We start from the raw sequence: 27018 nt of genomic DNA, 5'->3' as shown, positions 1-27018 counted from the left end.
GGGAGAGAATACCTAAAATCGATAGGTGGAAATCTATCGACCGATAGGTGGAATATTATTAAGCCAGTAATTGTTTAAGAAAAGAGAATCCAATACCTGTTCAGCCACCAGGTCTACCACTACTGCATGAGTGGACAGTGTAGTACAGGTACAGTTGACAAGCACTACTGGCTGTTTCCACCAATCTCCGTTCGGCAATTCTGTCAAACATCCAGCTCTGGTCCATTCGCCAAACCTATCACACCAAAAGAATATCTCAAAACTACATAATTTAAGGTTATTATTCTATCTGAAATTATCTTTAGCAATGTATCTGAAAAATGGTTAATCACCAGAAGTCCAACATTTTTGACAATAATCTATCTTGTACAATATGTTTCATCAGGAAATAGAATTTTTCAACCGGAAATCATCGAAAGACAACTGCTTAATCCCGATGTGTGAGGCCACAGTAAGCCACTTCCCCTCACACAATTAATCAGTAATAAATAATATACTCGTATTGTTGAAACGAAAGACGCAAGTGAGGTTGAACACTGCATTCCTCTCTTAGAGATACAAAAGAAGGAGAAAAAAGCAAAACTTACCCTCTAATATGTGTCCATCTAACACACTGTGGATTAGTTCTGGGCGACTTGATAGGAGTGTTCAACCAGAGCTGTAATCTGACAGGAGTTCTCAGCCCGCTGTTTATTTGAGTCCCATCTATGCAGCAAGAAATACTTCTTTAAACTTGTACTTCGAAATAATTTTTTCAATAATTTCACTAAAAGAAAGATCAACAAACCACTACTGGTAGCCACCACGGTGACAATGGTTGAACCAAGCTGTAGTGCTACACCCCATCTGGAGGTAACTGTATGGTCAAACTTCCCAGCCAGAAATGACTGTCCTTCACGGTACATCGCGTAACTGACAGTGCCTGTCGCCACGTACGCCAATCCAGAACCGCGGAACATCTTAGTGGTGGAAATATCTCCTATAAAATTCGAATTATTCTTTGAACCTATCCAAGATAAAACAATTAAATAAAAGTAAGTGATGTAGTAAAAATATTATAACAAATACCTGGTAAAATATTTCTAATTCCCAACAATTCCAGTGGTATTAAAATTTTGGTAAATTCATCAAACTTACTTCCAGATTTCATGAAATTATTATATTTTGGGAAGACTACAGTCGGAGATGTTGATGTATTAGAACTTCTGGCTATTAGACTGGCAGCCTGAAAATATTTTTAAATTTCAAATTTCAACAGGAAATTAAGGCAAAATAAAATCAGTTGTAAAAAAGTCACATAATCTTTTCTTTCGATAAATCTCGAGAGTTTTTTTTCAACTTATACGGAACATATTTAATTATTATTCCAACATTTTACATTTTGAAAAACCATAAATTGAAACCGAAATGATGCTTACAAGGGGAAGCCTACCAGAACTTCACCACTGAAACTAAGTTTTCCAAAAAAACAATAGGAAAAAATTGAGGGATTTTCTTGACACTCAAAATTTTGACATACCCAATTTCACTTAGTTGCATATTTGCGATATGACCCTGTTTTACATTAATGACATTTTAAAGAGAAGCATACTCCCACCATCTACTTCAACTCCCTTGTAGCCTATAACAGAATTTTTCTTGAAAACTTTTTCAAATCATTGTCAAAAGTCTTATTATTAGACATTTTCTTAAAGAAAGCCCGTTAGAGGTTAGTTAAGGTTAAGGTTAGGATTTGCAAAGCTAAGTTATTGGCATATCTCGTTTGGGTACCCAATATCAAGTTAGAACTAACAACTTTTTAACTTTTTTTCTTTTTTAACACAATGAGACAGACGTCACAAACAGACCATCTTCTAAACAAACATTAACAGTAAAAACTCAATTCCGAGAATTTAACACGATCACAATACTTCTCTTATAAGGAGTAATAAGAGAAAAGAAACAAACACTTTCAATCGAACGACTTTCCTCAAAATCTAAATTTTAGTAACAAATTCATTTCCTATATTAATATTACAGGAATGGTTACAAACATACGTATTCATTTTAATGAATGTTTGAAACAGGAAATGATAACGTCTTGTATAGTTATAAGTAGTTGAGGAACTTAGCTCAGATCAGCTAGATTGGATTTGAAGACAATCTTGGACAACTGGAAAAGAAAGTGTTAACACTTTTCGTAAAACCGTTTCTTCAAACATGAAACTTAAACCTCGATAGTCACTTTAGTTGGAAATCAAACCTCTGATAATTTCCAGAAGTATTCTTGGTAAAAATTTGTTGAGAAAGTTACGAATAAACGATTCGAGATCTACTTACATGTAATCGGCATATTTAGAGGGCAAGTGAGTCTTTGGAACTGTTTTCTAATTTAGAACATATCAACAAACTTAAAAATCGATTCAGTGGTAGCACTTTTGATTGATCGATTTTGTTGAAAATCTTAAGTGATAGCATGTTCAGGGGGTCCTCAAAATTTATATTTACGATGAAAAATAAAAAATAAATAAATTAATAAAAGCTGTCCTATTGCCATGCAGAGCAAAAGGAAAGAGAAAATAGGAGAACTTTCTCGACTATTCGTTCTATTGGAAAGCATTTAATGGTTATTTTAAAGTTTTTTAAATTTTCCAAATCAATTTGTACCTGTATTGGAGGCTGCAGTATACTTGTTGTATCCGGAAGTACCACTGTTTCTTTAAAATGAGATGGTGCCGTTTGAGGAAGTTTGGAATTGATCACCTCGTATCCAAAAAGACTGTCCGAACTGACAGTATCCAATCCTAGAACTGTGGGAAAGAGAGAAAACAAAACAAAAAAATTATTTACGAAGATGTAGACAAGTCTTTATAAAGTTTTAACTGTGTGAATCATCCGAGTTTTTTCCCCAGAGCTCAGCCAGACTCAGAACAGTATTCTCTCTTTGTTCCTCATAGGAAGCTGCTAGCAAGGGAAAATCTAACGGCCGGCCACTGGATTGGAATTCTTGAGTTTTAAGCCTGATTTTAAGAGATTCTACTTATTTACTACTAACCCATATTGTTGTTGATCACTTCGAACGGAGTAGTATATGTATCCTTCATATTGGTAACCAAGGTCAACATGTATTCAGTCACTAGAAAATGTATTTGGTCTGGAGTAGCGGAAGTCAGCTGTTCTATTCGAGACCAATAACCCAGTGTACGTGTCGACAGTATCTCAGCTAGGATTCTCACTAAGTGCTAAACATTTAATCAAAAATATTAAGTTTAGAACTTATTTTACAATGAATATTTCCATTTTTTTCATTCATTCATTTTCAATGTTACAAACAAGAACCAACCTGAATGTATGAATGATCGTTGACATGTGTCAAAGAGAGGCCGGTAAGGTTGTTCTCATAACTGACTAGACGAGAAGTTAGATCTACAGTAACAAGAACATCTGAACCATATAATTTTGATTTGTTCAATGCTGATTCTAAAGATTTGGCTGTCTCCATAGCAACATAAGTGTTTACCGATACTTCGCCACTTTCTATCTGTCCTAACTGGAAATGATTTCAATAGAATATATTTTAAAAATAAATAAAAAAAATGTACCTTTCATTAACAGTAAGAGCGCCTAAAACTGCTATAAGTATTAAAGTTCTGAATTCTAAATTACTTTTTGCGACAAGGTAACTAGGCAAATTTTGTACCCCTTATTGCGTGTTAATAAACGGGTACACATTTTAACCATCAATTGAAGGTTACTTATTAATATTATGGTAGGAGGACAATTATTACCTCTAGATAACCTTTTTTTTAGTCCTTAATAAAAAACTTTTGTATCAATATTTATGACAGCTTTAGATATTTTGTTAAAAATAAATCTCTATCAGGGCTATATTTATTTATTTATTTATTTTTTACTTCTAAAAGAAAACTATACCAGTCTTTTCAGTTGGACGAAGGGAGCCGATGTACAGTTGAACAGATCAGGTGGTCGCCATCCCGGCAAACTTCTATCGCACAATCTAGTGGCTTTTCCTGAAGACCCAGCCGGACATGGTACAGTCACTGGTGTTCCATATTCTGCTTTTTCCCACCAAATGCCTCGATTGTGACTACGCGGACAGCCGCCATACACAACTGGAATCAATTTTTTTTTTCTTTTATAATGTGAAGAAAGTTCAGAAACTGGTTTAATTGTAGATTTAAATTAACTGTGATTGATAAGAATAAGTTTAATCAGCCTCTAGTTCTAATTATTATTATTTTTTTTTGTCTACTAGAAAATTTTCGGACCTTATATAGACCATCTTTAACTCAAAAGCAGCTTTCAAGAGATTTATAAAAAAGACAATAATTAAGTTAATACAGAAGCAACTCATATCTCACAAAGTTAATAATAAGAAGTGGATCAGCTGATCAATGCAAAGGTCTAAAGAACCTGTAGATCTGCCCTGCAGAGAAGAAACAGGATTAGTGGGGAGAAAAACGTAGGATATTCACCTTCACAGCCATGATGTGTAACCTGCGCATACGGATTAGGACATTGGTCACAATGTAAACCGATGACCCCAGGTTTACAGTCACACTGGCCAGTTGCTCTGTCGCACGTAGAAGAGAGACTGCCCGGACTGTAACAGGAACACGGTGCACAGCCTATTTCCTCCGACACAAAGTAGTGACTTTCCTGTAAATCATCAGACACACACACACACACACACACACACACAAAATGAAGACTTCAATTTTTGGCAAATCATTTTTATATAATTCAACACAAATAAGAAGAAATCGTTTTTGGAAGCCAAACCTACCTTACATCTACAATTCCCCGTAACTTGGTCACAATGTGGTGAATATCCTTTCTCTAAGTCACAATCGCATGGACCGCAATTCGGTTGGCCCCACCATGAAGATGGGCAAGTCCTTATCTTGGTTATTTCACAATAATCGCCTGATTTAACAAAAATATATATGTGAAGTAGGCGGACTGTAGCTGATGACGTAGGGACACCGTAAGCCACTCCCTCACCAATAAAAGCACAGTTATCCAGTACATAAAATGGTGTTCTTCCACTTTCATTCAAAAGTCGCTTATGCATTCACCGACATTGTGAATAAAAAATAAATAAAAAACAAAAAATTACAACTAAAAGTATGTGAGACGGAAAACTAAACATGAAAACAATAATTTACAAAGTTTAAAAAGCGACATTAATAAAACATCCCATTTCTATATGAATTTTAGATGACTACGAGTAAATAAAAAATTTACATTTTTATTTGTGTAAACTGGTTATTTTATTTGATTTTGTTTTTTACCGTAAAACCTATTTCGTGTTAACTTCTACTAAATTAATCAAAAATTAACAATAATTTTAAGCAGGGAGAAAAAATGCCAACAAACCTGAGTAGATGGTATCGTTACAAGCGCAGGAATATCCAAGCGGTGAATCCCGGTCCATTAAACATCGTCCTTCGTTTTCACAAGGATTCAAGCTACACACATTGAAGCAATCCTCTCCCACATAACCTGTTTAAAAAAAAAAAGATTATTTAGAGCAGGAATTTGGAAGTAAGAAAGCTAAATCTCCTGTACCCCAGGTGGTACTTTGTGGCTATCGGTTATTTCTAGATGTTAGTATGTGAGAAACAACGCAGAGTTCCTCCACTAATTTCTGCCCGCCAAGGATTGAAGTCTGTATTTCATTTTGTGTGCAACGTCACAAAGTTTTCAGAATAATACAGGAATATTTTTTCCAAAAAATTTAAGAACAACCCTAGCTGAACAACCCATTCAGGATTTAATTACTCGTAAAATAAAAAAAATATTCATAAAAATGCATGTACCCTGTTTTGGTTAGTCAAGAGATTTTTCGTATAACCTAAACCTAAAAATCAAGTGGTCTTACCAGTGTTACAAGCGCATTCAGAGGTAAGCCATTTAATTCTGCAATGTCTATTAGGAGGACAAGAACTAGGGCAAGATGTGTCACCCTCACAGCCTTCAGTTACACCCACAGAAGTTGTTGGACTCTGTACTAACTGCAATCCTTGTCCAGAACCCAATCTGATATCCTGTAAAAATCATGAAATATTTTATGAATGAAAAGAAGAAGAAAAAAAAAGGTAACTTTTTGATCATAGCAATGACTTCACCTTGATACACCCGATGAATGGCATTAATCTTGAGTTGATAGAAGGTGATGTGCCAACAGACAGTCTACCAATAAACTGTTTTTGTGGATTAGTTGTCAAGGAGACTGGCGAAGAACTTCGAGTACCGTCCAATGAGAGAAGGGCAGTTCCTCCGGCAGAGACTATGGCCACTACTCGGTGCCAATCTCCATCAGAGACCCGCCACGACGACAAACGTATTTCATCATTGTCCACAGTGTATTCCAAATACCCATCATGTAACTGAAATTATGTATTAATACTATTAACTTTGAATCTGACCATAATATAAAACTTGAGATTGCACTTTAATCGTGATTATTGGATTCAATGGCAGTATTTAGTGATAATTTATTTCAGGGAAGGGATTAGCGCTAAGCACTGGACTTCCCCGCGGAGATCCTGGACGCGAATCCTGTCCTTTGATTTTTCTCTTCCTAGGATCTTCTTATAGTATACCGGAGAACGGTAGAGCACTGCAAAAAGCTCAGGGTCGAAGGTACTTTTGAGACCCAAAAGTATTTTTAGAAATTGCCTACCTAGAAAAATATGTACTTACTGTAAAGGTTGCAGTTGAATTCTGTCCAATCGCAATGCCCATAATGAATGCATCATCCTGTAGAGTCCTAATAGAGAAATGTGTTTCCCAAGGAAGTTGTATGGGTCTTAGTAGAGGATTGAAAACCAGTTCTCCTTCACCGGAAAAACTCCATGCTGAGGGTACGCCTGTATCAACAAAAATGAAATCTAAAGCATTGAAGTAAAAAAAATATTATGTCAATTATATCTATTCAGGAAATATATTGTTTTTTAATACATTTTTTCACTCAAAAGTATTAATATGATGCAAATATGACTTACTTTCAGAGCAGTCCGCACCCGACCAGCCGTCAGTACACTGACAGATGAATGTACCCCAGGAATCTCTACATATCCCCCCATTTTTACAAGGGGACGATGAACAGTAAGAGTCTCTTTCCACACAGCCCACTTTTGAGCCGTTGTTGCCCACAAATCTACAGAATAAACAAAGTTTATCAAAAATATTACTGAATAAATTGATTTAATACGCAATGCTGAGAATATCAATAAATTAGGAAATTAAATTCCTCCACACAAAACTCTTAAATGATTTAGTTTTGATGTTAGAAATGCAAAATAAAAAAAAACTAAATCAAGACATCATACTTGTTTAAATCAACTAGCTTATAATCAATGTAGAGATCCGCAATACAGCCAGTAAATGTGGAATGTTCCAAATGAGGATGGAATATTCCAGGTGGTAGGCCTCCAACTTGCAACGGTCCAGTTAAATCCAGAAATCTGTGACAGCTTTCCGTCACTAGTGCACATCTATGGACAAATATACTATTTTATTTTTTTATTCCTTTAAAAACGGTAATGTAAGTTTATTGTTGGGTTCCTGCTTAAAAATTTGTTTCGCCTAAATTCATATTTCGGCGGAAATTATGTGTTTTTGGAAGCCATCATCTACGGAATCAGTATCGTTTGTTTTGAATCGGCAATCACTAATTACTTTTTTGTAGAATGATTTATCATATTAACGATTTATACAAAAATGACAAACTTATTTTTAAGTAAAATCATTTACGTAATACATAATAAATATTAACAATAATAATAATTAATCTTCCGCTCTCTCACATATTCTAAAGCTTCGCGAATCCTAATCCTTCTCCTAGTCAGCTTTCTATTTCCCTAAACTAGCTCAAACAAAAATCTTTACCAAACTCAAGACCCTTTCAGAAATTATCGCCGCAAAGAAGAAGTGAAACAATACCTGCGAAAGACAACCAAAAATCCATAATAAAACTGATAGTACCGTTTTACACTCCTCCTCACTTGGCCATGTTTCTTCCGACTTTTGAAGCCCTTAAAATCTAATTAACTATTTCAACTAAAAGTCAGAGTAGACTTATAATAGATCGAATCCTTGCAAATACAAATTAAGGACTAATTTGATTTTTATTTCCACACCTGCTTTCCAGTTCTTGGGTTGCTTTAGCTGCGCATGTCAAATTTACCTTATCACCAAACTTGACCGCTACCGCTGTGTCGCACTCGTCTAAGCTTACTGTAGCAGTCTGAAAGTGAAGATGAAAACGATTTTCATGCCTGATATATATCTTTATATATCTCTACAAAAAAAAAAACATTGAATTCTTACCCTGTTGTAGTAGAAAACTTTCACACTATGCCAGGCTCCATCATTGAGCGGTGAATCGGCTACGGCAATGACCCTGGTAATTTTAGAGCCGAGACAGAAGGAAAATTGAACCGAAAAACCATCAACAAGTTCGAAAGCAATGAAATCATGTTCCAGATTGTAACGACCGTTGTATAGGAGCAATCCTTTACTGTCTACAGTGCTGAACCTGTAGAATATGAACAGAAAGAAGTAAATCTTGTTTTCTCGAGTTTTTTCTAATTATAAATTTTCTAGTAAAAAAGTAAAGAATTCTCTCTCTTTACATTTTGGCTTTATATTTTTTTGTCTGCTCCGCTCAGTCTGTAGGGGGAAGTATTAAGAAGCACTTTTCCATAAAAACTTGAAAGAATAGAACAAATCTCGAGGAAACACTCACAATAATATTGCAATGGCTTCTAAACTCATGAAATTTCAGCAACAATAGAATAAGTCCAATTTTAAAGAGTAAAAAACATATGTTTTAACTCGTAGGGCTTTCACGTTTTATTTCTATGTCCAAATTTCACTATCTCGTAATACCTCCTCTGACTGAGCTATGGAGCAAGTAAATGATAATGATTTCCAACTAATCTAGAAATGGCTTACTTAAAAGTGATTGTAAGTCGATTTCTCTGCGAAAGCGATGGAAACGTTAAATAAGATCCTTTATAGAATGATCTTGCCCTTAACTGGCAGAATCGATCGTAATGTTGGAATGAACCCATGGGCGGAGCACAAGACTCGCAAGTATATCCGCCGGATTCCAGTGGTGAGCAAGTAGATCCTCGTGGGCAGCTTTCCGCGCAACTTACAGATAGATCTATTTCACAATCTGCACCTAAAATACACAATTTACTTATAATTTCGATTTTTTTTTTTTTAAACGGCCATTTTTTTTTAAATAGTTTTGTTTATTGCATACCAGTAAATCCGGGCTTGCAAATACACGTATAACTTCCCTCAGCTTGCATACATTGGCCGGAATTCTTGCAAGGATTTGAATAACACAAGTTGATTTCAGTGTCACAAAGATAATGTTCCTTAATTCCTGTAGACATGATAAACATGCCGATCAATATTGTTTTTTTAGTAATAGTATTTTTATTTATTTCTTTAAAAAAAAGTTAAACTTCTTTAAATGATTTTTCGTTATTTGTAATGTTCACATATATTCACAACCATTTTCTGAAAGCACTTTTTTTTGGCCCAGAGACATCATCAAATCTTTTATATCCAGTGAAAACGCCATCAAAAAAATGTAATACGATCGTGTACATTCGCGGACTAAAAGAATGTAAAACATTTTGTCATAATATTTTTAAATATTAATCTACTCACCAATAAATCCTTTTGGACAACGACACGCAAAAGTGGTAACCGGGTAGATTGGTCTAAACAACATTGTCTCGCTTGCCACAAATCCAGATGCATTGCCAAATTTCAAAACTGTTAAACACTTTTCAAAATTCAAACACGGTTCCCGTACGCATAAATTGTCGTCAAACTGTAATACCTACAAAAAAAAAAAACATTCTTTTTATCTTGTATTAAATTTTTACATTTTATGCGCCCCAAATTTTATAAAAGTATCACCTGGAGAGTTGATAGCTTATTTAATAGAGCTCTATTGAGATGAACTCTTTCCTGTAGTAGCTGTGCTGGCAGCATCTCACCTTCTGGTTGTCGCACAGAAAAACTGACGTTAAGTATTTTCTGATCACCAGCATCCGGATCATCCTGAACATAATAAACATATTAATCCTCTAGAGCACTATTTAGCCTTTTTTTCTTTATATCTCAATTCTATTTGATAACAGTAACTTCATTCTTTTGTTGGTAAGCAAATTACCTCAACGCTGAACACATAAACATTCTGTTTTGGACAAGGCACTATAGCAGCCACTGCTTCTACGAAGTAACTGTACAGAGGTGATAGAAATGAGCTGACCGTCATATCGGCTAGACGTACGGTGACGGAGTTGAGTAGCATGTCGTCAGTGATAAGTCGTACAGTTAATTCCATCCAAGCTTTCACCTCGTTTACACCATCTACAATTTTTTTAGATCATCAAGAACTAAGCCATAGCAACCAGCCATATAAACAAAGAAGAGGTTTTTTAATTTTTTTTTTTACCAGAAACTGAGACCTCCATAGTAGCTATTTTCGGTACATTAGTGTTCAGATGGGGTGATAGCGTCAATTCTCCTGAGGTTTCATTCAAGGTTACCAGATGTGCATTGTTTCCGGAAAGAAGTCTGTATCGTAACTAAAACAAAAAAAACACACACACTCTAATTTGAATTTTCGAGTAGCCGATTTATAGAACATTTCAAGTTACACCTAATAATGCCAAAATTGCTTTTTTTCAGAAAAATTATTAAAATAGAAACGTTTGAAGTATTTTCTTAAAAAGAAAAAAAAAGTGAACTATCCATTCATTCAGTACGTGGCCACTTCCTGTTTTGGAATTTTCAACAAATTCAGAATTTTATCTACGACTTTTCTCAGAATCACATTCACGATCAAAAAACTTTTATCTAAAACTATTTGTAATTTTTACGCTAAAAGTATTTGACAAACTTTTTCTTAAATACGTTAGATTAATTAGTTTAGAATAACACTTTTTCGACTCCAATTATGGGTAGCATATTTTGTTTATAAGAAAACTTATTTTGTGCAAAATTACTTATTTACTTAAAGAAGGTCCAAATAACAATGGCTTCCTATGCGTTTAAAATTGAATAACCACAACCCAACTAATGGTTTATCTTTGGCAAAAAATACATTTTTTATAGTCTCAATTTCTTCAAAACTGGCTCTTTTCCCAATTCTTTGGAATAAGTAACACGACACAGTGGTCCGCAAGGTAACCATTGTTTTATACATTTTTTTAAAAAAAATTATTCAGGGTTTTATCGTTCACCTTATCAGAAACATCAGCGTCCGTTGCAGGAATTTTCCCTATTGGACCTGACGGGAAACATTCTCTAAAATTGTTAAAGATCACCTGAAATAAGAAACAAATTAATTAAAATTAGACCTAAAAATAATGTTTTAAAAAAAAGAAAAAGAATTAGCGATGGTATAATCTGGAAATAACCTGAAAGTCTGGCAGAATGGGCGCGTTGTCATTAATGTCTGTGACGACTACTGTCAGTCTGGCGTCACTTCGCAATGGCGCTGATGTTGCTCTCACGACGACGTGGTATTCCTTTTTCTCACTTTCATAGTCCAGCTCGGTCAGCGTGATGAGTTCAGCTCGGTCGGTGCCAGCGCGCCGTTGTAAAGTAAAACTTGATGCATCGTCGCCTCCTGAGAAAGTTTTTACCCGATTAGCAAGCACTCCAATAACAAATGAAAGCTGGGTGAATACTCACTCTACTTCCGCTTGCCACAATATACTTGAATCGTTTTCTAACAAGTTTATTTCTTATAAAGTTAAACCGAATGTTAGTACTGCATGATTCTGTGATTTGGAAATAGAAATATTATACTAAGGTCACATTTTACAACTGATTTTAGCGAAAACCATCCAAAAATCAACTTGAGGATCAAGGCCTGAGGTTTCATTAAACCATTAGGCGAAATAAACACGTGCCTAGGAGCATCAAATAACGAAAGGACTATTAGAATTTTCCGTAGGCATAGTCCACGAGTGCAGATGAAATGGAACCAACAAAAAGAGATGCCCTTTTCAAGAAATTAAATGCATATCAGAAGTGCATTTGGAGAGCGAAGACGTCAGCCAAGGGTTATGAATTCGATGGAAAACTTCACATATTAGCTTCAGAATATGGCTTGATCAAAGTTCAATGCTTATGATTGACCCAATTTGAAATTACTCCAACTTAGTGATATTTATAATTAACGAACCTATAATTGAATATTGAACTAAAGCATTAACTCCAACATCTGGATCGGAAGCGTATATCTCTCCGACGGTAGAGCCTACAGGTGAATTCTCTGGAATGTAGAGTGTTAGCCTATCAGAGGCGAATGTAGGCGGTGAATCATTAACATCTTCCACATTGATCGTTATGATTACCTGTTTAAAAACAAAAAATTAAAATAATAATTAAAAAAGGATACTGCTGAGAAAACTAGCAAAACATCAAGTCTATTTCTGAAGAAGATAGTCTGCATGAAACTTACAGATGAAGACAACGGCGGAGTGGCTCGATCAGAAGCGACGGCGATCAAACTGTAAGTTTGGACACTTTCACGGTCTAGTGCCCGATTCACTCGTACCACGCCGGTGATCGGCTCCATTATGAAGGTGTCCGTATTCTCCAGGCTGTACCGGACACGTCCGTTCAGACCCATATCTGCATCGGTTGCTGATACCTTCAAGAATTAAACAAATGATTACTTATCAAGAGCAAGCAACTAATTAATGTTTCTTCCTTTGTGTAAAAAAGGTACTTTCGGTTAAGGAATTTTCTTTTAAATTCGCTTCTATAGTAACAAATTTAACCTTCTACAACACACTATAGTACTATAGTGCATCACAAAGATGATGATACTTCAGGATAATCGATTCTCTTCAAATTTGGAAATTTTGGTACTGAGTTCCTTATTATTATTATTATTATTTTACAGATGACAAGAAAGTACAATATAAATATTTGTCAAATTAGAGGGAAACCTAAACACAACCTCCCACAGAAGTGCACTCAATCAAATTTCCCTTTTTCTAAGCATAAATATGTTTATATTTGCTCGGATGACTGGAAAAGGCGATTAGAGAATACTGAGTCGAAAAGTTGATAAATATTTTAACAAACAATTTAGCAGTTTTTGTCGTTTACCTGAATGACACTGGTACCAATTGGGACATCTTCTGACACAGATATAGTGTAAGCTTCCTGGGAGAACTTTGGAGCGTTGTCGTTGACATCAGTAACTGCAATCTCCACATCGGTAGAATCAGAAAGTTGTGGAGAACCTGGAGAGAGAGAAATCCAAAATTATTCTTGAATTTTTTTTGTTTTCTTCAGAAAAATCTCATAGTTGGAAAAAATGGAAACTCGGCTGTAACAAACCATTATCACGCGCCGTTACACTCAGTAAGTACCCAGCGGTGCTTTCTCTATCCAAAGGTGCTGTGGTTATGATAGCTCCAGTATCAGCGTTAATTGTAAAATGATCAGTCTCAGAAGATAAGCTGTAGGTAATCTGTGAGGAAAAGACAATTTGTGTTACAGGGATGCTATACAGCCTTACCTGGGCATTTAGAGGGCAAAATATATGCAATTAAAGGGAAAAAAACTGATTATTCAATAAAATGGTTGCTATAAATTTTATTGGTGATGATGAAATTTAGAATGAATCGTTCTAAATAATTATTATAAAAGACAAAGTTTAAAAAACAAAAAAAAGTTTCAATGATATAACTTACTTGAGCGTTTACACCAGTATCACCGTCCGTGGCTGAAACAACCAAAACAGTAGTACCAACTTTAGAATCTTCCGGCAGAGTAGCAGAATATGGAGCATTGTCAAAAACAGGAGGAAATGTGTTGGCGTCCGTGATATTGATGTAAACATTAGCTGTATCGTATCGTCCACCGGAGTCGGTAGCTTTCACCTGGGTTACCACAGCAACAAAATATTTTCAAAAATTATGGATATACATTTCAATTTATCTTACATAATAAATCACGATTAATCTAATACTCACAACTAGTACGAATCTTCTTTCTTGCTTAAAATCTAATGGCTGGGCGACGGTAATTAGGCCACGCCCATTCTGAGTAGTAATGGCGAATCTTCCTCTAGTATTGCCACTGCCTATCTCATAATGTAGTCTACGCAAAAACAAAGAGATGAGAGTTAACACAATTTATGTCACAGAATCTGTGCGGACACTTTTTCTCACTTCAATCTTAACGTTCTATCTCGCAAATTTCTTATAACTCCCAACATTTGATTTAATTCTTAAAGAACTTTCATAGCCACAATCGAAATATAGATTTTCCAGCTTCCTGACATTTTTCATCTTTGCTTTTATTTTTAGATATACCATTTCCAAAATTTATTTTTTCGGTCTCAGGAGGACTCAAAATGGATGCTTATGGATGAGAAAAAATTATGAAAACTCAATAATAAAAGTGAAAAAATATTTAATTTAGGGATAACTTCTGTTCAATAACTACCTTGGATTCTCATCGGGATCAGAAGCATGAACTGCAACCACCGAGGTACCAGGCGCCACATCTTCAGCAAGATTTGCTGAATACTCTTTTGGACTAAACTGTGGATCATTATCGTTGGCATCTCGAACAACTATGGATACTGTTGCGGTGCCAGTTTTAGCTGGAGTGCCATGGTCTACAGCAAGTACCTTTTTCAGTAAAGAAAATATTGTAAATCATCAACAGTTAACTTAAGAGGTGAAAATAAATTTCATTTTTAAGAAAAACGTAATTTACTCTTTTACCTCAAAGTACAATTTGGATTCTGTTTCTCTGTCCAACTGTTTGTTCGTGTATAGCCATCCTGTTTGGGGATCTACCGAGACTGGTAGAACAGCAGGATTGAAATGTGACGATATTTTGTATTCTATTTCTGAATTAGGCCCTTCATCACCATCATAGGCTTGCACCTGAAAGTGTATAAAGAAAGATAATTATTAGCTATAAAATGACTCCATGTTTCTTCTTCTTCATAACTTCACACCACAATCAAGAAAATTAAGAAAGGGGGAAAAATTGCAAATTTACTAACCCTGACAATAGAATATCCTACAGGTTCAGTCTCCAGGACACTCTCCTGGAATAAGGAAGTATAAAACCTAGGCGCGTTGTCGTTGTAATCCTTCACGTTAATTAGCACCTGAGTTGTGTTTGATTTACCTGGTGAGCCGCCATCCTGAGCTCGCACCACCAATCTATAACTGCGTATGGATTCATAATCTAAAGGTTTGACTAAAGTGATTTCGCCGGACTGGCTGTCAATGGAGAATTGTCCTTGTGTATTTCCGCCGATAATAGCATAACGTAAAGCACCATTGCGTCCAGAATCCGCGTCAGTGGCATGGACTGTTGCTACAACTGGATTGGTTAAACTAGCTGTATCCTCTGTAAAATGTTATTCAGGAAAAAAAAAGAAGATTATTATAAAAAGTTTGGCTGAGTGATCAAGTTTTTGCCAGTGAGGTATCAGAAAGTGTACAAACCAGGAAGAACAACGGTAACCGTCCTCTCGCCGAACTGAGGGTAATTATCATTTTCATCGGTGACTCTAACTACCAAACTGACTGTTGATGTAAGCCTGGCAGAAAGTGGTTGAGCAGAGTCTGACGCCCTAACCAGTACTGTATACACTTCGGCTGTCTCTCTATCCAATGGTTGTCGAGTGGTCACCAGGCCGGACTGTGAATCTATTGAAAACAAACCTTCACCGGTATCTAAACCTCCAGATTCCACACTGGCCAGCGAGTATTCAATCTGAAACCAAAGATATATCATTCTCTAATTAAAAGCTTTATGAGACGGAAGATCTGCTAAACAGCAGCTTCACCATCTCCCATCAAATATATATCAATGTAGTTATAAAACCTACGCAGCCAGTTATAAACAGAAGGCCTTGGTTGAACCAACCTGATCTAACTTAATATAGCTTCTAGGGCCGCTGTTAGAAAAGCAAGGGATCTTGATTAACACAATTTAATAAAATGTATGAAATTTACCTGAGCATTAATGCCAATGTCCAGATCAGTAGCACGAAGTTGTGCAACCACAGAACCAACTGGAGATCCTTCAGAAATGCTGGCCTCCATCACTCCAGAAGAAGATGTACCACTTCCGCCACCTCCACTACTTCCGCTTTCAAAAACTGGCGCATGATCGTTTATATCGCCCACGTTGATCTGTAGCGTTGTAGTAGAAGATCGCCCTGGAAGCGTAGCATCGTCTTCTGCTGTTGCCGTTACACTTAAGTAGTGCACATCCATCACTTCTCTAGAATATACATATATTTATATTCTAGTTCACGAAAATAAATACTTTATGCAATTGTTCTCGCATTCAAGAATTGTCCAACCTGTCCAGTCTCGCCGTTGTTGAAACTACCCCAGAAGATGCTTCAATTCTGAACATAGGCTGAGATCTTGCGTCAAGCAGTGACACCATTGAATAAACAGCTTTCACCATCTGATCCTGGTGATGACGCACCGTTACCGTACAAACTTCAGTGCCAGGAGGTTGTTCTTCAAGAACTGAAGCTATATACAAGGCCCGATCGAAGGAGAGATCAACGGACCCAGGTGGCCGAAGAGTGCGGCGTACTCGACCAGTTTCAAAGGTAGAGTTGGTTGCTCGAAACCAGAGGGAAACCTATCAAAAAATAGGATTTACTTAGCAGTTTTTAACAGCCTGAAAACAAAAAAAAAAATCTTAAATAAGAAGAAAACTTACTTTGACATTGGTGTGCTGTGGAGAGACAATGTTTGCCGAAGCTCCCGAACAACTGTACTCAAAAGCAATGGCGACATTAGTGACAAGCGCACCACTGAGGCAGGTTCGATCACTTCCAACTACAAGATCACCAGTCTTGGGTTCCACTCTAAATCTAGGATCGTCAGGTCCTGAATAGGTAATCCTACAGGAAACAGTGATTGAACTTGGTATCAATGAGTGCAAGTGACCCAGTAGTTGGGATGGACGCAGGCAAACTTGAGTAGGTGGAGCGTATGGTCGGTCCGGGCTGAAAAGTTAAAAAAAAAAAAAAAAATTTAGTTGCAATCAATCACGAAAGCAGATTTATGTGGGGTGAAAAGAGGCTGTTAGCACACATCGAGTAACATTAATAAAAACGACGATTATTTTCAAAAAAAAAGTAATTTTTACAAAACATCAATGAATGACATTTCGAGAACGAACTTGACGATACTTGATAAACGCAAAAAAAGTGGATGGAAACAACCCTATTGTTAATGTCCTGAATTCTCGTTCTGCTCCAAGACACGAAACCTTGATGAAAATTTTACAGTGTGTTGTGAATTGATGGCGGCTAAGAGTTATACACGCAATCACATTAATGAAATAAATATATTTTGAGCAGCCTCTCCTGCATTAATATTCTTTTGCTTCTAAAGAATAAGAGTGCCAACTTTGATCATCAAAATAGCTGCCCATTAGCACTGTAATCTCTAAAATCCTCATGGGTGCCCCTTCAAGCCAACTGGCAAAAGTTTAGAAAAAAAAGCACCAAATACAGGTTAAAAAGTACAGAGAAGTATGAATTCCTACTTGTTTCATTACTTGAATAAACTATTATTTGGAAAAATTTAAAAAGTAGCTCACTTATAAACAGGAAATGCGAAGGAAGCGATGGTCTCACTCGTCCACTTCTTCGCCTCTGAGATCTTATTCTGTAGTCGATTAATGACAACTCCATCTGAAATTAAATTTGCAAGAATTCGATGAGGAACAGTAAATAAAGTAGTTTTTTTCTTATAACCTAGAATTTCGAGGAACATTCTATAATTATCTTCAACTCCAAATCTGCGAATTTCCCCAAGAAACAATCGATTTATTTTTCCATACAAATTAAAAAACTTGAGTTCTGTAGATAAGAGTGTTTCATTATTGCTTCGAATGAAGATACCTGACGAACAACCATTTTCCGTTCTTTCAGGGATTTCAAAAAACTTAAGATCGAAAATATGCACGAGAAACTTAAAAATAAATAAATAAATATGGTGAGTTAAAAAAGAGACAACAGATGATGTTTCAATTTATTTGTGACGTAGGTAACCGTGATGAAGTAGGGCTTCATTATTATGTTACAAAAGAGCAAATGAAGTTTTTGTTTAATGTTCTTCAAGGGCTTCTGGTATAAGCTTTCAGAGGAAGTCTCATCTTGGAACTTAAAAACTTGAGCTTAACTCCTGAGAAGCTTTAACAATAATGAAGCCTAATTTGATCATAAATTTATGTGGCCCAATTTTCATAAAAAAGTTATCAAAATTTGCTAGGACTCTTTTGGGGTGGAATTCGTGACAAAGTTCCTTACATCATAACCGTCAAAATACTTCTTACTTCTTTGGCTCTGTTGTGACACGAAGGTGTGTGGTAGCTTGAAAATATGGCAACCACTTTATAATCTGGGTGATTGCAGTGGTAATAGGTTGAAACCTTGATTTACGCCTCAAGTTTAATTGCATCCTTTTCTACAATTACTAAAAAAATATTTTGTATTATACTTTTTATATATATTTATTCGATTGACGTTAGATAGGCCTGATTTTATGGGTTGCGCACAGCATTGAATACGTAGGTCGACACAGCTTAATCAAAAACTACGCATGGGACTACGTAAGTGAAATGAATAATTTTGATGATAACCAAATTAGCATAAATATAATTTATTAGATATCACTAATATTACTTTAAAGTTTTTAGAATTTATCCTTTGGTTAGAGGAAGTGCGTCATCAAGGTTACAGTTGTGAGCCCTTCTCAACGCCACTATTATCCATTCCTTCCGGTACTGCCGCACAGCCACCCACTGTACTGCAACCACACGAAATAACACCCATACACTGAACGTGCCTAAACTAGTTCCAACTTTTTTGTAGACTAGACCATTCGCACGTTCAAACGAGCGGGAAATCTATTCTTTCTTCTTTTGATGTCATTTCTTAGTTTGTCCATGTGTCCATGATGCTCTTGGTTGACCACTAGCATCGCATCCAGAAATAGTACAACTCATCTTTCTAGCATCAACCTTAACTTAGGGTAAAATTAACCGTCCAGGTCTTTGATCTCTATTAACTTATTTTTAATTAAGAGCGTGTCAGTGAAACCAGCTGAGGAGGATTGGTGCATGGACCTTTTCTACACTGCCAACTTCCAGTGTTCTCTTGTGACAGACAACACAGTCTGAGGACACACAGGAGTCCACCCACCCACCTCCACCCCACAGATTTGAAGAACCAACAGGTTGACTGCCACTAAAAATTTCTACTGGTGCCATGCTTATTTTTCGTTAGATTTTTGTTATTTATTTACTGTTTTTCAACAGTAAATTCAAAACAAATATTTTTTCAGAATTATTCAAAAAATAGTGTCCGCGGTCACATATGACCGCCCTTTAAATTTGGTGGCATTAGTATGCCTACATTGCAGCAGCGGTCATATTAGCGGTCATCATAAAAATGCGCAGATTTGTCGCTGAGTGTTTTCAGCTTGTTTATCACGCTTCACTTGTTTTAACTACTTGTGTTTACTTTTCTCAGTTCTTATTCAATAACGTTACTAAGAATATTTTTTGAAATGAGTGCGGCGTTCAATTTCTTGACATAATTTTTGGAATTATGGCGTTGTTAAATAGATCATCTTTGCTCCAATAATGTTCTAATGATGGAATTCGTACCACACCCATGGATATTATTATTCCAATTTCGGAAATGACCTGGGTAACCATATCTTCTAACATATTACAGTCATAAAGGAGGATTTGCCCTACATTATAAAGAAAATTTGGGAATTTTATCTTTTATAGAAAAAGAGAAAAAAATTGTCGAAGTTGGGAGTTTTTCAACGTTACGCTTTTTCGTGCAGTTTTTGACGATCAACCCTTATACAACTGTCCTACCGGACAGTTTTAATGCTCGTCCAAAAAAGCCCGAAAACAAGCAAAAGGAGTTAAATCATTCATTAATGCACCCGCACAGCTTTCTGATAAACCTGCAGCTGCAGAAAAATGCAAAACATTTGATGTTTTCCTATCGGCGGCGTCTTCCAAATATTTTCAGCTGTTACATTCCCTTCTTCGCTTCTCTCGCCTTCTGCAGACTGTAGAGCGGGCCTATCGTACAGTTCCTCATTTAATTCATTTTGTTCGTCCACCGCCTTAGGAGACAGACTCACCAATGGTGAGTGTCCAATGTGAACAGCCTGGTAAATTATCAGCTTCTTTGGTTTGGTCGCATTTGGATTTTTTCAAACTCTTCTCTTTATACGATTTCTTTGCTTTTTTCTTCTGCGGATCTGCGCCCTCACTACCATATTCAGATTCTTCTCCACTAGACACGAATTCTTCATCACTAAATGGTAAATAAACCATTAATTTAAATTAAAAAATAAATCAACAAGGGTCGAAAAAAGCAAAACCATCACTAAAAAAAAAATGGAATATTATTTTAAAATTTTTCTATGAACCGACAGAAAAGCCAGCATGCCAAGTTTACTCTCCGGCGGGGCTCCTGTCCACCTGTCCTCTTCAACAGCAATCCTCTTCCTTGATCTGGTGCGCTACCTTGGGCTCTACATAGACAAACGACTCACGTGGAACCCACACACTAGACTTAAAAGACAAGGAATGACAAAACGTGCGAAACTGCTTTACAGATTACTTGGACTCTAAATTGCCCTTAGATCTCAAACGTTTAACATACAACACTATTCTTAAACCTATGTGGACCTACGGACTAGAGCTGTGGGGTTCAGCCAAACCAATGAACATACGGACTGTACAAACATTTCAATCAAAACTACTTCGACAGATAGCTGACGCTCCTTTCTACGGTGACTAACCTCACTCTTTACAACGACCTCAACATTCCCTTCATAGACCAACTCGCCAAGACTAAATACCAAAAACTCCATTGACCAGCTCTAATCCTCTTGTACTGTCTCTCGCTTCCTCTGACATCCGTAACAATACTCCTAGACGACTGAATCGCCAATGGCCCCGCGACTTCCTTGTAGGCTGAAGACCTAAATTGTTACTCTCCTCTCTCCTCCTCACATTCTCCTCTCTCCTATAGAGAGTGCTACCGCTGGGTAGCTTCTCTCCTCCTGCTCTCCTCCCACATCAGTTCATCATACTCAGTCTTCATATTTACTTATTGTATACTGTATACCGATTGTAAATAACAAAATAAATTTAAAAAAAAAATATTTTTAAAAATTCTCAGTATCTACATGGACGGGAAGGCCACAGCGGTCATGTACATACATAAAATGTATGGTAATAGCGGTCAAAATAACATAATAGGCAGTTTTAAACTCGTAAGCAGTAGCGGTCATATATGACCGCCATGGCAGGTTCGAATAAATGTCGGGCGGTCATGTATGACCGGCCATGGCAGTCAACCTGTTAATTGATGAATATTTAAGAGATAGGGCAGCAGCTGATTGCTGCAAACCAAACAAATATAGAAATAATGTGAGTTGTAGTTGTATCAAATTATGCCATTTTTCATATTTTAAGCTCCTCAATCTCTTTATGATAATAAGTAAACTGACATCATTATTTTGTGGAAAATTATAATGTGAGTAAACCTCCTTCTTTTCCAGAAGGTCACTTTTTATGGGAAAAAGGTAGTGAAGCGTTTAAAAAGTGGTAAAATGACCGCTTTCTCGTCCAACTATTGGGAGAATCTGATCATGGCTGTGTGAACTTTCTCATAGTAAATGAGGTGAAGAACCATTTTACACTTTGTGTGCATCCGGTGTATTTGTTCTGCTGTGCAATTTATTGTTCTGTGACATCTTGCCAGATTGTATGAATTACATATTTAATTTGTTACTTTATTTCTCTTATAATCCTTGCGTAGTTACATAACATTCCGAGTATTGTGACTTGGAATGCTAAGGTTTCTTTCTTCTTGACCTGCACTGCACTTTTTCGTAATGCTAATAGTAAGCTGTCTCATCAACTTTGCAATGCAGACAGACTTTGCAATGTAGATAATCTTTAATATTAAGTTGATCTGATTGATGTTATAGAGACGAAGCCTTTTATTTTCGTGCATTTTCTGTGTGTATTGAGTACTGAAAAACGGTCCGAAAATCATTTAAATGTTTATTCGCGGTTCTCAACAACCCTATCTCCACCAAATAAAAGAAAAAGAAAACAAAGACAAAGAGAAATAAAAGTGATAAGCCTAGAAAAAATACAGGGATGAGATTTGATGGAAATCTTTGTAAAAAAAAAAGCAAACAAAATCTTAAGAACTGAATGAAAACTGCATTTATAAAGGGACACCTGTGCTGTGATCAAGACTCTAAGAACACTCAGCTGCAACATTCCTAACTGAGCGAACGACTAGAAAACATAAAACGGCTTCAACTAAAAATATTTCTTTTGGTTAATAAAAAACGTGGTGAACCAGTTAGAAGGTGGTGGCCTATAACTGTTCAGGAGGCTGTGTATCTCTAGAGACAGAAATTACATATTTCCTAACCAAACCAAGTTAATAAGATAGGTCCATTTCAAAGCTAGATCCACTAGTACTTTGCTGTACCCTCACACGACTCATTCCTATTGCGATGTACTTTCTCTTTCTCCTTCCAGGCACTAACTTAATGTATTGTGATCGTGCGAACACAGTGACTCTAAATATATTAATAACACTTATTTAATACTCGAATTTATATTGATTTTCTTCAAATTATTGGAAAAGCGGATGTTACCCGCGCTTTCTGGGACGACACACTTCTGTCGTCAGTCCTTCTAGAGAACCTTTGTCAATCTGTAGCTTAGTAAGCACACTAGATGAGAAAATCGTATGAGAGACTCATTTAACTTTTTCTTACAACAGTAATTAGGTAGACTTTCTATTTTGAGCTTTCAATATCCGTTTCAGGGCAAAACAGTTTGCAACAGTTTTTTTTCCCTTGCAAATTGGTCCTACATAAATAACAACCCTTATACAACTGTCCTACCGGACAGTTTTAATATAATCTCTCTTGAACTATAGTTGCGTGTCATTTGATACGTGTACTTCCTAGCAGAATTTATCTTTATAAGTAAGGTTCGAGGGCAGCCAAAGACTAAAATGGGGGTTCGTTCAGGTAATTCTGAGGGGTTTCGCTCGAAGACACCTGTTTAGTCCCCTCATAGGATATTGTGGTTTAAGTAGACATCTCTAAATAATGCTCGACTCATATTCGATCCTTCCTATCGAATTTATGATCCAGCTTATGGCAGATTGTTTAGGGTAGAGGTACCCAACTTATGGTTTATCTAAGATCTACCTACTTTTTCTCTAAAAAATTTGTCGCAATTTATTTATTAAAATCTTAATATTTAATAAATACATACTTGTTATAAGTAATAATTGGGGGGAAGTGTATTAATTAACAAAATATCTTATTAATAATATTTATTAATTGAGAAATAACTATAGGAAAAAATACAGATTTCTATTTTCATTTTACTGTCCTATAATTAGTGAAGAGCCTGAGTCCTGCATGTTCCTAACCAAGTAATCACAATTTGGTGCATATCCAGACAAAGATAGTGACAAGAAATCTTATCGTCCCCTGTCGGCTGGGATCGACCGATCGATCGACTTATTGGCCATACATGGTTTGGTACATAAGGAGGCTAGGTTTAGATTGGATCTGGGTTTTAGAATCTTTAGCAGGAGCTTAGGCTACCCACCCTCAAGATTGTAGCTTGTCTTTGCTCTGTTATTATTGCTTTGAAGCAGCCGTGAGGGGCACATATTAAATTATTTCCTAGAAAATGTTTCACAGATTAAAAATAAATTGCACGAAATATAGCAGCCAGAATTAACACTTACACAGCACGAATTACTAATGGCTGATTTGCGTGATAAATAATTCAACTTAATTTTATAGTTTTTTAAAAAGAATCACGTTCAACAAAACCGAACAAATAAAAATTACAATTTGAAAATTTTAACTTAGTTATTAACAAAAATAATAGGTTTACTTTATAGTTTTAAGTAATAATTGAGTTATTTACCAAATTTCGCATAATTCTGAAAAATAAACAAGCATTTGAAATTTCCCTGATTCTATGAATTTCGTTCCTTAGTTTCAATTTTCATCCCACTATTATTTTTTAATTTTCCCAAATATTGAGGTTCGACCAGATGAAACACTATAGTTGAAAAATTATACCCATTTTTATTGGTACGTTTTTGTCAAAGATTACATAACCCCGCAGTTGGAACACAAATTCTCTGTAAGCAAACTTTATTTACCTTATCTTTTATGCTCTAGTTCTTGGTTAATTTTAATTATCATCTTTTAGCAAATTTTGTCGTTGTATTTGCACCATTGTGTTTTTATAAACAAAACTTATCAAACCAATCATATAAGGAAAGCACGAGTTTTTATTATAAAAAGAAAATAATATTGAAGAGGTAGCCGAGCAGTTAGAAGCGCTAATCTAGGCCGTGAATTTCATTTTATAAATAAAATAAATTTATAGTCAAGAACGTTAGGATGCTAGTCGCGACCGTCCACGACACTTAATTTGGTAGTTCGACACAGTAATCAGTAGATAATCTACGTAAAAGTGAAGTTTTGCAAAGAATTTTCAGCTTTTAACTCAACCAACCTGCAACCTCTCATGCTTTCTTTTCCTAACCTTTTCTTGAAGAATTTCAGCTATATCACTCATCCACAACTGCCCCCAATTCAAAGAATTTGCTCTTTGAAACAAGCTGAGAGCCAGCATAACTTGGAAAGAAGGTAGTTAGACGAGAGAACCGCTCTGATTGTGATTACACTTGAAATGAAGGACAATCTTAAGTTCAGAAAAGGATACAAATCTTTTTGGATTGTTCTGTAGATACCATCAATTAATCAAGGAATGAACACATAACAGATGCCTTTCACTCACGAGAGGTTTAGTCATAATCCACGTCGTATTAAACATAAAACTTTACCCGCATAAGGTAAACAATAACTGATGACTAACACTTCCTACCAACTACATATAGCGACAGCCATGTTCACATTCAGTTTCAAAGAATGATCATTGGGTCTGTTTAGAGAAATTAATCTCTATAAAGGAAATAAAGTTCTGGTTTCTGTTTCAGACGCACCACCCTCAATGAGTTCAACAGAAGAAGATAAGCTATTAGTCTCGCCTACACTTTTTTTTCACCGAACTAAAATTCTGGGCAATAACTACTTTCTTACAGAAGCTTGTTGAAACTTTTCTTCCGTGAAAATTAACCTAAGAAGGATTAAATTTGAATTTTCACAAAAATGTATAACTTAGAACTTTTGAAATTTAATATGAGTGTGTAAACCATATCTATAAATAAGGTTAAAAAAAAACACAAAATAACGGATTGGAGTGAAATGAAACTAAACTCCCACTGCGGTGATGTTTTGCTTCAGTTGTGATCAAACTAAGAGTTAATAAACATATTCTTATCAGAAGATGTTATTTAACAGCAATTAATTATGCAAATTTATACATAAAAAATAAATATACATAAATACATACCTTCAAAGCTGACCAAATCAGCACAACCTTTAATTAATATCCTTAACGGTACGGAGACGTAGTCCAACGTTCCGTTCGATGTTGAATCAATGTATAGTGTAAAAAGATTAGGATAATGTACACCATCACAATGTAAACGTTTTCTTAATCTAACACGACCATCATGATGGTCAACATGTAATAATTTTTTTACAAAATTTGCACTACGATCAACATTTATTGAATACTTCCTTCGATAGTGTTCATGTCCTTTGATACCAGCATCAAATACAACCAAACCTGCTTCATCCTCTTCTGATAATATAATTAGATAGGTTGATGTAAGGCGTATACCGATCAAGAGTAAGCACAAAGCAGATAAGTAAATTCTCATTGTTTTAATCGACACATTTTTTTAAAAAAATTAGTACGAAAAAACATAAAAAGAAAGGAAAGAAAAACCTTTAGAAACTTAACACTATATTCGCACTATAAGACACTTTCCGCAACATTTTTGAATAATATGTGTAATGTAACATTGTTTTGAGCTGATAATTGACCGTACTGTTTAGGAGTAAACAACCCAACTAGCTTCAGATCCGCCATGACCGCTGAAGATCGACCCTTGATAATCGATTAGAAGCTGTGGGCCAATCAAATCTCGAACTTACTTTCATTTCATCTTCGGTCACTTTTTGTACTTACTTCTGAATTTAAGAATTAATTCTCTTGCTCTAATTTAATTTATTCAATTAAATTTTCTCTTAAGTTTGTAAGTATAAATATATAAAAGTAATTGTCTATAGTGTTGTTTAGTGAGTTTAAAAAGTTTAATACAAATTATTGCAACCATCATATCCTTTTTTTGATCATGTGAACCAATAATGAATCCTAGCTAACATTAATAACATTTCGAAGTTAGAAGATGATAACTTTGAGAATGGAATAACAGAAAGTAGTCGAGTTTTTCAATCTTATTTTCTTTATTTCTTACTTTTATAAACAATTTTTACAAAAAAAAAAACTACTTTTCGACAACTCCTTTCTAAAAGCTGCAGTCCAGTTTTGTTAGAACATCTAAAAAAATTGAATTTTCTTCTACAATGACGAATATTTACGATTTTTTTCCCCCCACTTATACATCCAATTTAAGTTACTGATCTTTTTAATACAATGCAATGGTGTTTTTGATCAATTTGATCAAAGTGCGTACAAAATTATTTGTCTATGATATAAATTGGAGAAATATGTCTGTCCATTTGAGAAAAGTTGAATAATAGAATTATGGAACAAAATCCCCTGAGAAAAGCGTTTCCCTGGAAGAAAATGGATATTTAGAGAAAACTCAAAAGCTAACTTCAAATGTAGTTATATTGATTTTTTGTTTTAATTTAAATGCCTAAAAGACAATTAAGAATCTCAAGTACATTCATTCTATCCATGCATCACTCAGAA

At 35.6% G+C, this 27018-nt stretch overlaps 1 protein-coding gene across 2 annotated transcripts in view; it reads right to left on the bottom strand.

Annotated features, from left to right (window-relative positions):
- stan (Protocadherin-like wing polarity protein stan) overlaps positions 1-26163 on the bottom strand; it is a 35659-nt gene extending 9496 nt beyond the window's left edge. For both annotated transcript variants that reach the window (XM_074117302.1, XM_074117303.1), the window contains exons 1-41: positions 25585-26163; positions 17665-17758; positions 16777-17065; positions 16403-16695; positions 16050-16320; positions 15537-15807; positions 15086-15438; positions 14799-14963; positions 14515-14702; positions 14040-14166; positions 13758-13946; positions 13402-13534; positions 13168-13304; positions 12512-12703; positions 12233-12404; positions 11460-11671; positions 11283-11366; positions 10493-10625; positions 10208-10407; positions 9952-10095; positions 9697-9871; positions 9281-9406; positions 8965-9196; positions 8338-8545; positions 8148-8254; positions 7338-7502; positions 7011-7165; positions 6709-6875; positions 6132-6392; positions 5885-6050; positions 5380-5505; positions 4787-4926; positions 4476-4659; positions 3913-4112; positions 3323-3529; positions 3035-3221; positions 2647-2789; positions 1069-1225; positions 788-979; positions 588-705; positions 97-235 (exon numbers count right to left, since the gene is read on the bottom strand). In XM_074117302.1, the coding sequence (XP_073973403.1) occupies positions 97-235; positions 588-705; positions 788-979; positions 1069-1225; positions 2647-2789; positions 3035-3221; positions 3323-3529; positions 3913-4112; positions 4476-4659; positions 4787-4926; positions 5380-5505; positions 5885-6050; positions 6132-6392; positions 6709-6875; positions 7011-7165; positions 7338-7502; positions 8148-8254; positions 8338-8545; positions 8965-9196; positions 9281-9406; positions 9697-9871; positions 9952-10095; positions 10208-10407; positions 10493-10625; positions 11283-11366; positions 11460-11671; positions 12233-12404; positions 12512-12703; positions 13168-13304; positions 13402-13534; positions 13758-13946; positions 14040-14166; positions 14515-14702; positions 14799-14963; positions 15086-15438; positions 15537-15807; positions 16050-16320; positions 16403-16695; positions 16777-17065; positions 17665-17758; positions 25585-25957 (7575 nt within the window). In that variant the 5' untranslated portion in view covers positions 25958-26163. The remainder of the gene's footprint in view (positions 1-96; positions 236-587; positions 706-787; positions 980-1068; positions 1226-2646; positions 2790-3034; positions 3222-3322; positions 3530-3912; positions 4113-4475; positions 4660-4786; positions 4927-5379; positions 5506-5884; positions 6051-6131; positions 6393-6708; positions 6876-7010; positions 7166-7337; positions 7503-8147; positions 8255-8337; positions 8546-8964; positions 9197-9280; positions 9407-9696; positions 9872-9951; positions 10096-10207; positions 10408-10492; positions 10626-11282; positions 11367-11459; positions 11672-12232; positions 12405-12511; positions 12704-13167; positions 13305-13401; positions 13535-13757; positions 13947-14039; positions 14167-14514; positions 14703-14798; positions 14964-15085; positions 15439-15536; positions 15808-16049; positions 16321-16402; positions 16696-16776; positions 17066-17664; positions 17759-25584) is intronic.
- Between the last annotated feature and the right edge of the window lie 855 nt (positions 26164-27018).

Source organism: Rhodnius prolixus, unplaced genomic scaffold (assembly GCF_049639745.1).
Source record: "Rhodnius prolixus isolate KJV_2025 unplaced genomic scaffold, Rpr scaffold_2, whole genome shotgun sequence".
Lineage (NCBI taxonomy): Eukaryota > Metazoa > Arthropoda > Insecta > Hemiptera > Reduviidae > Rhodnius > Rhodnius prolixus.
Note: the sequence above shows the minus strand (reverse complement) of the source record. Positions and strands in the feature narration are given on the sequence as shown.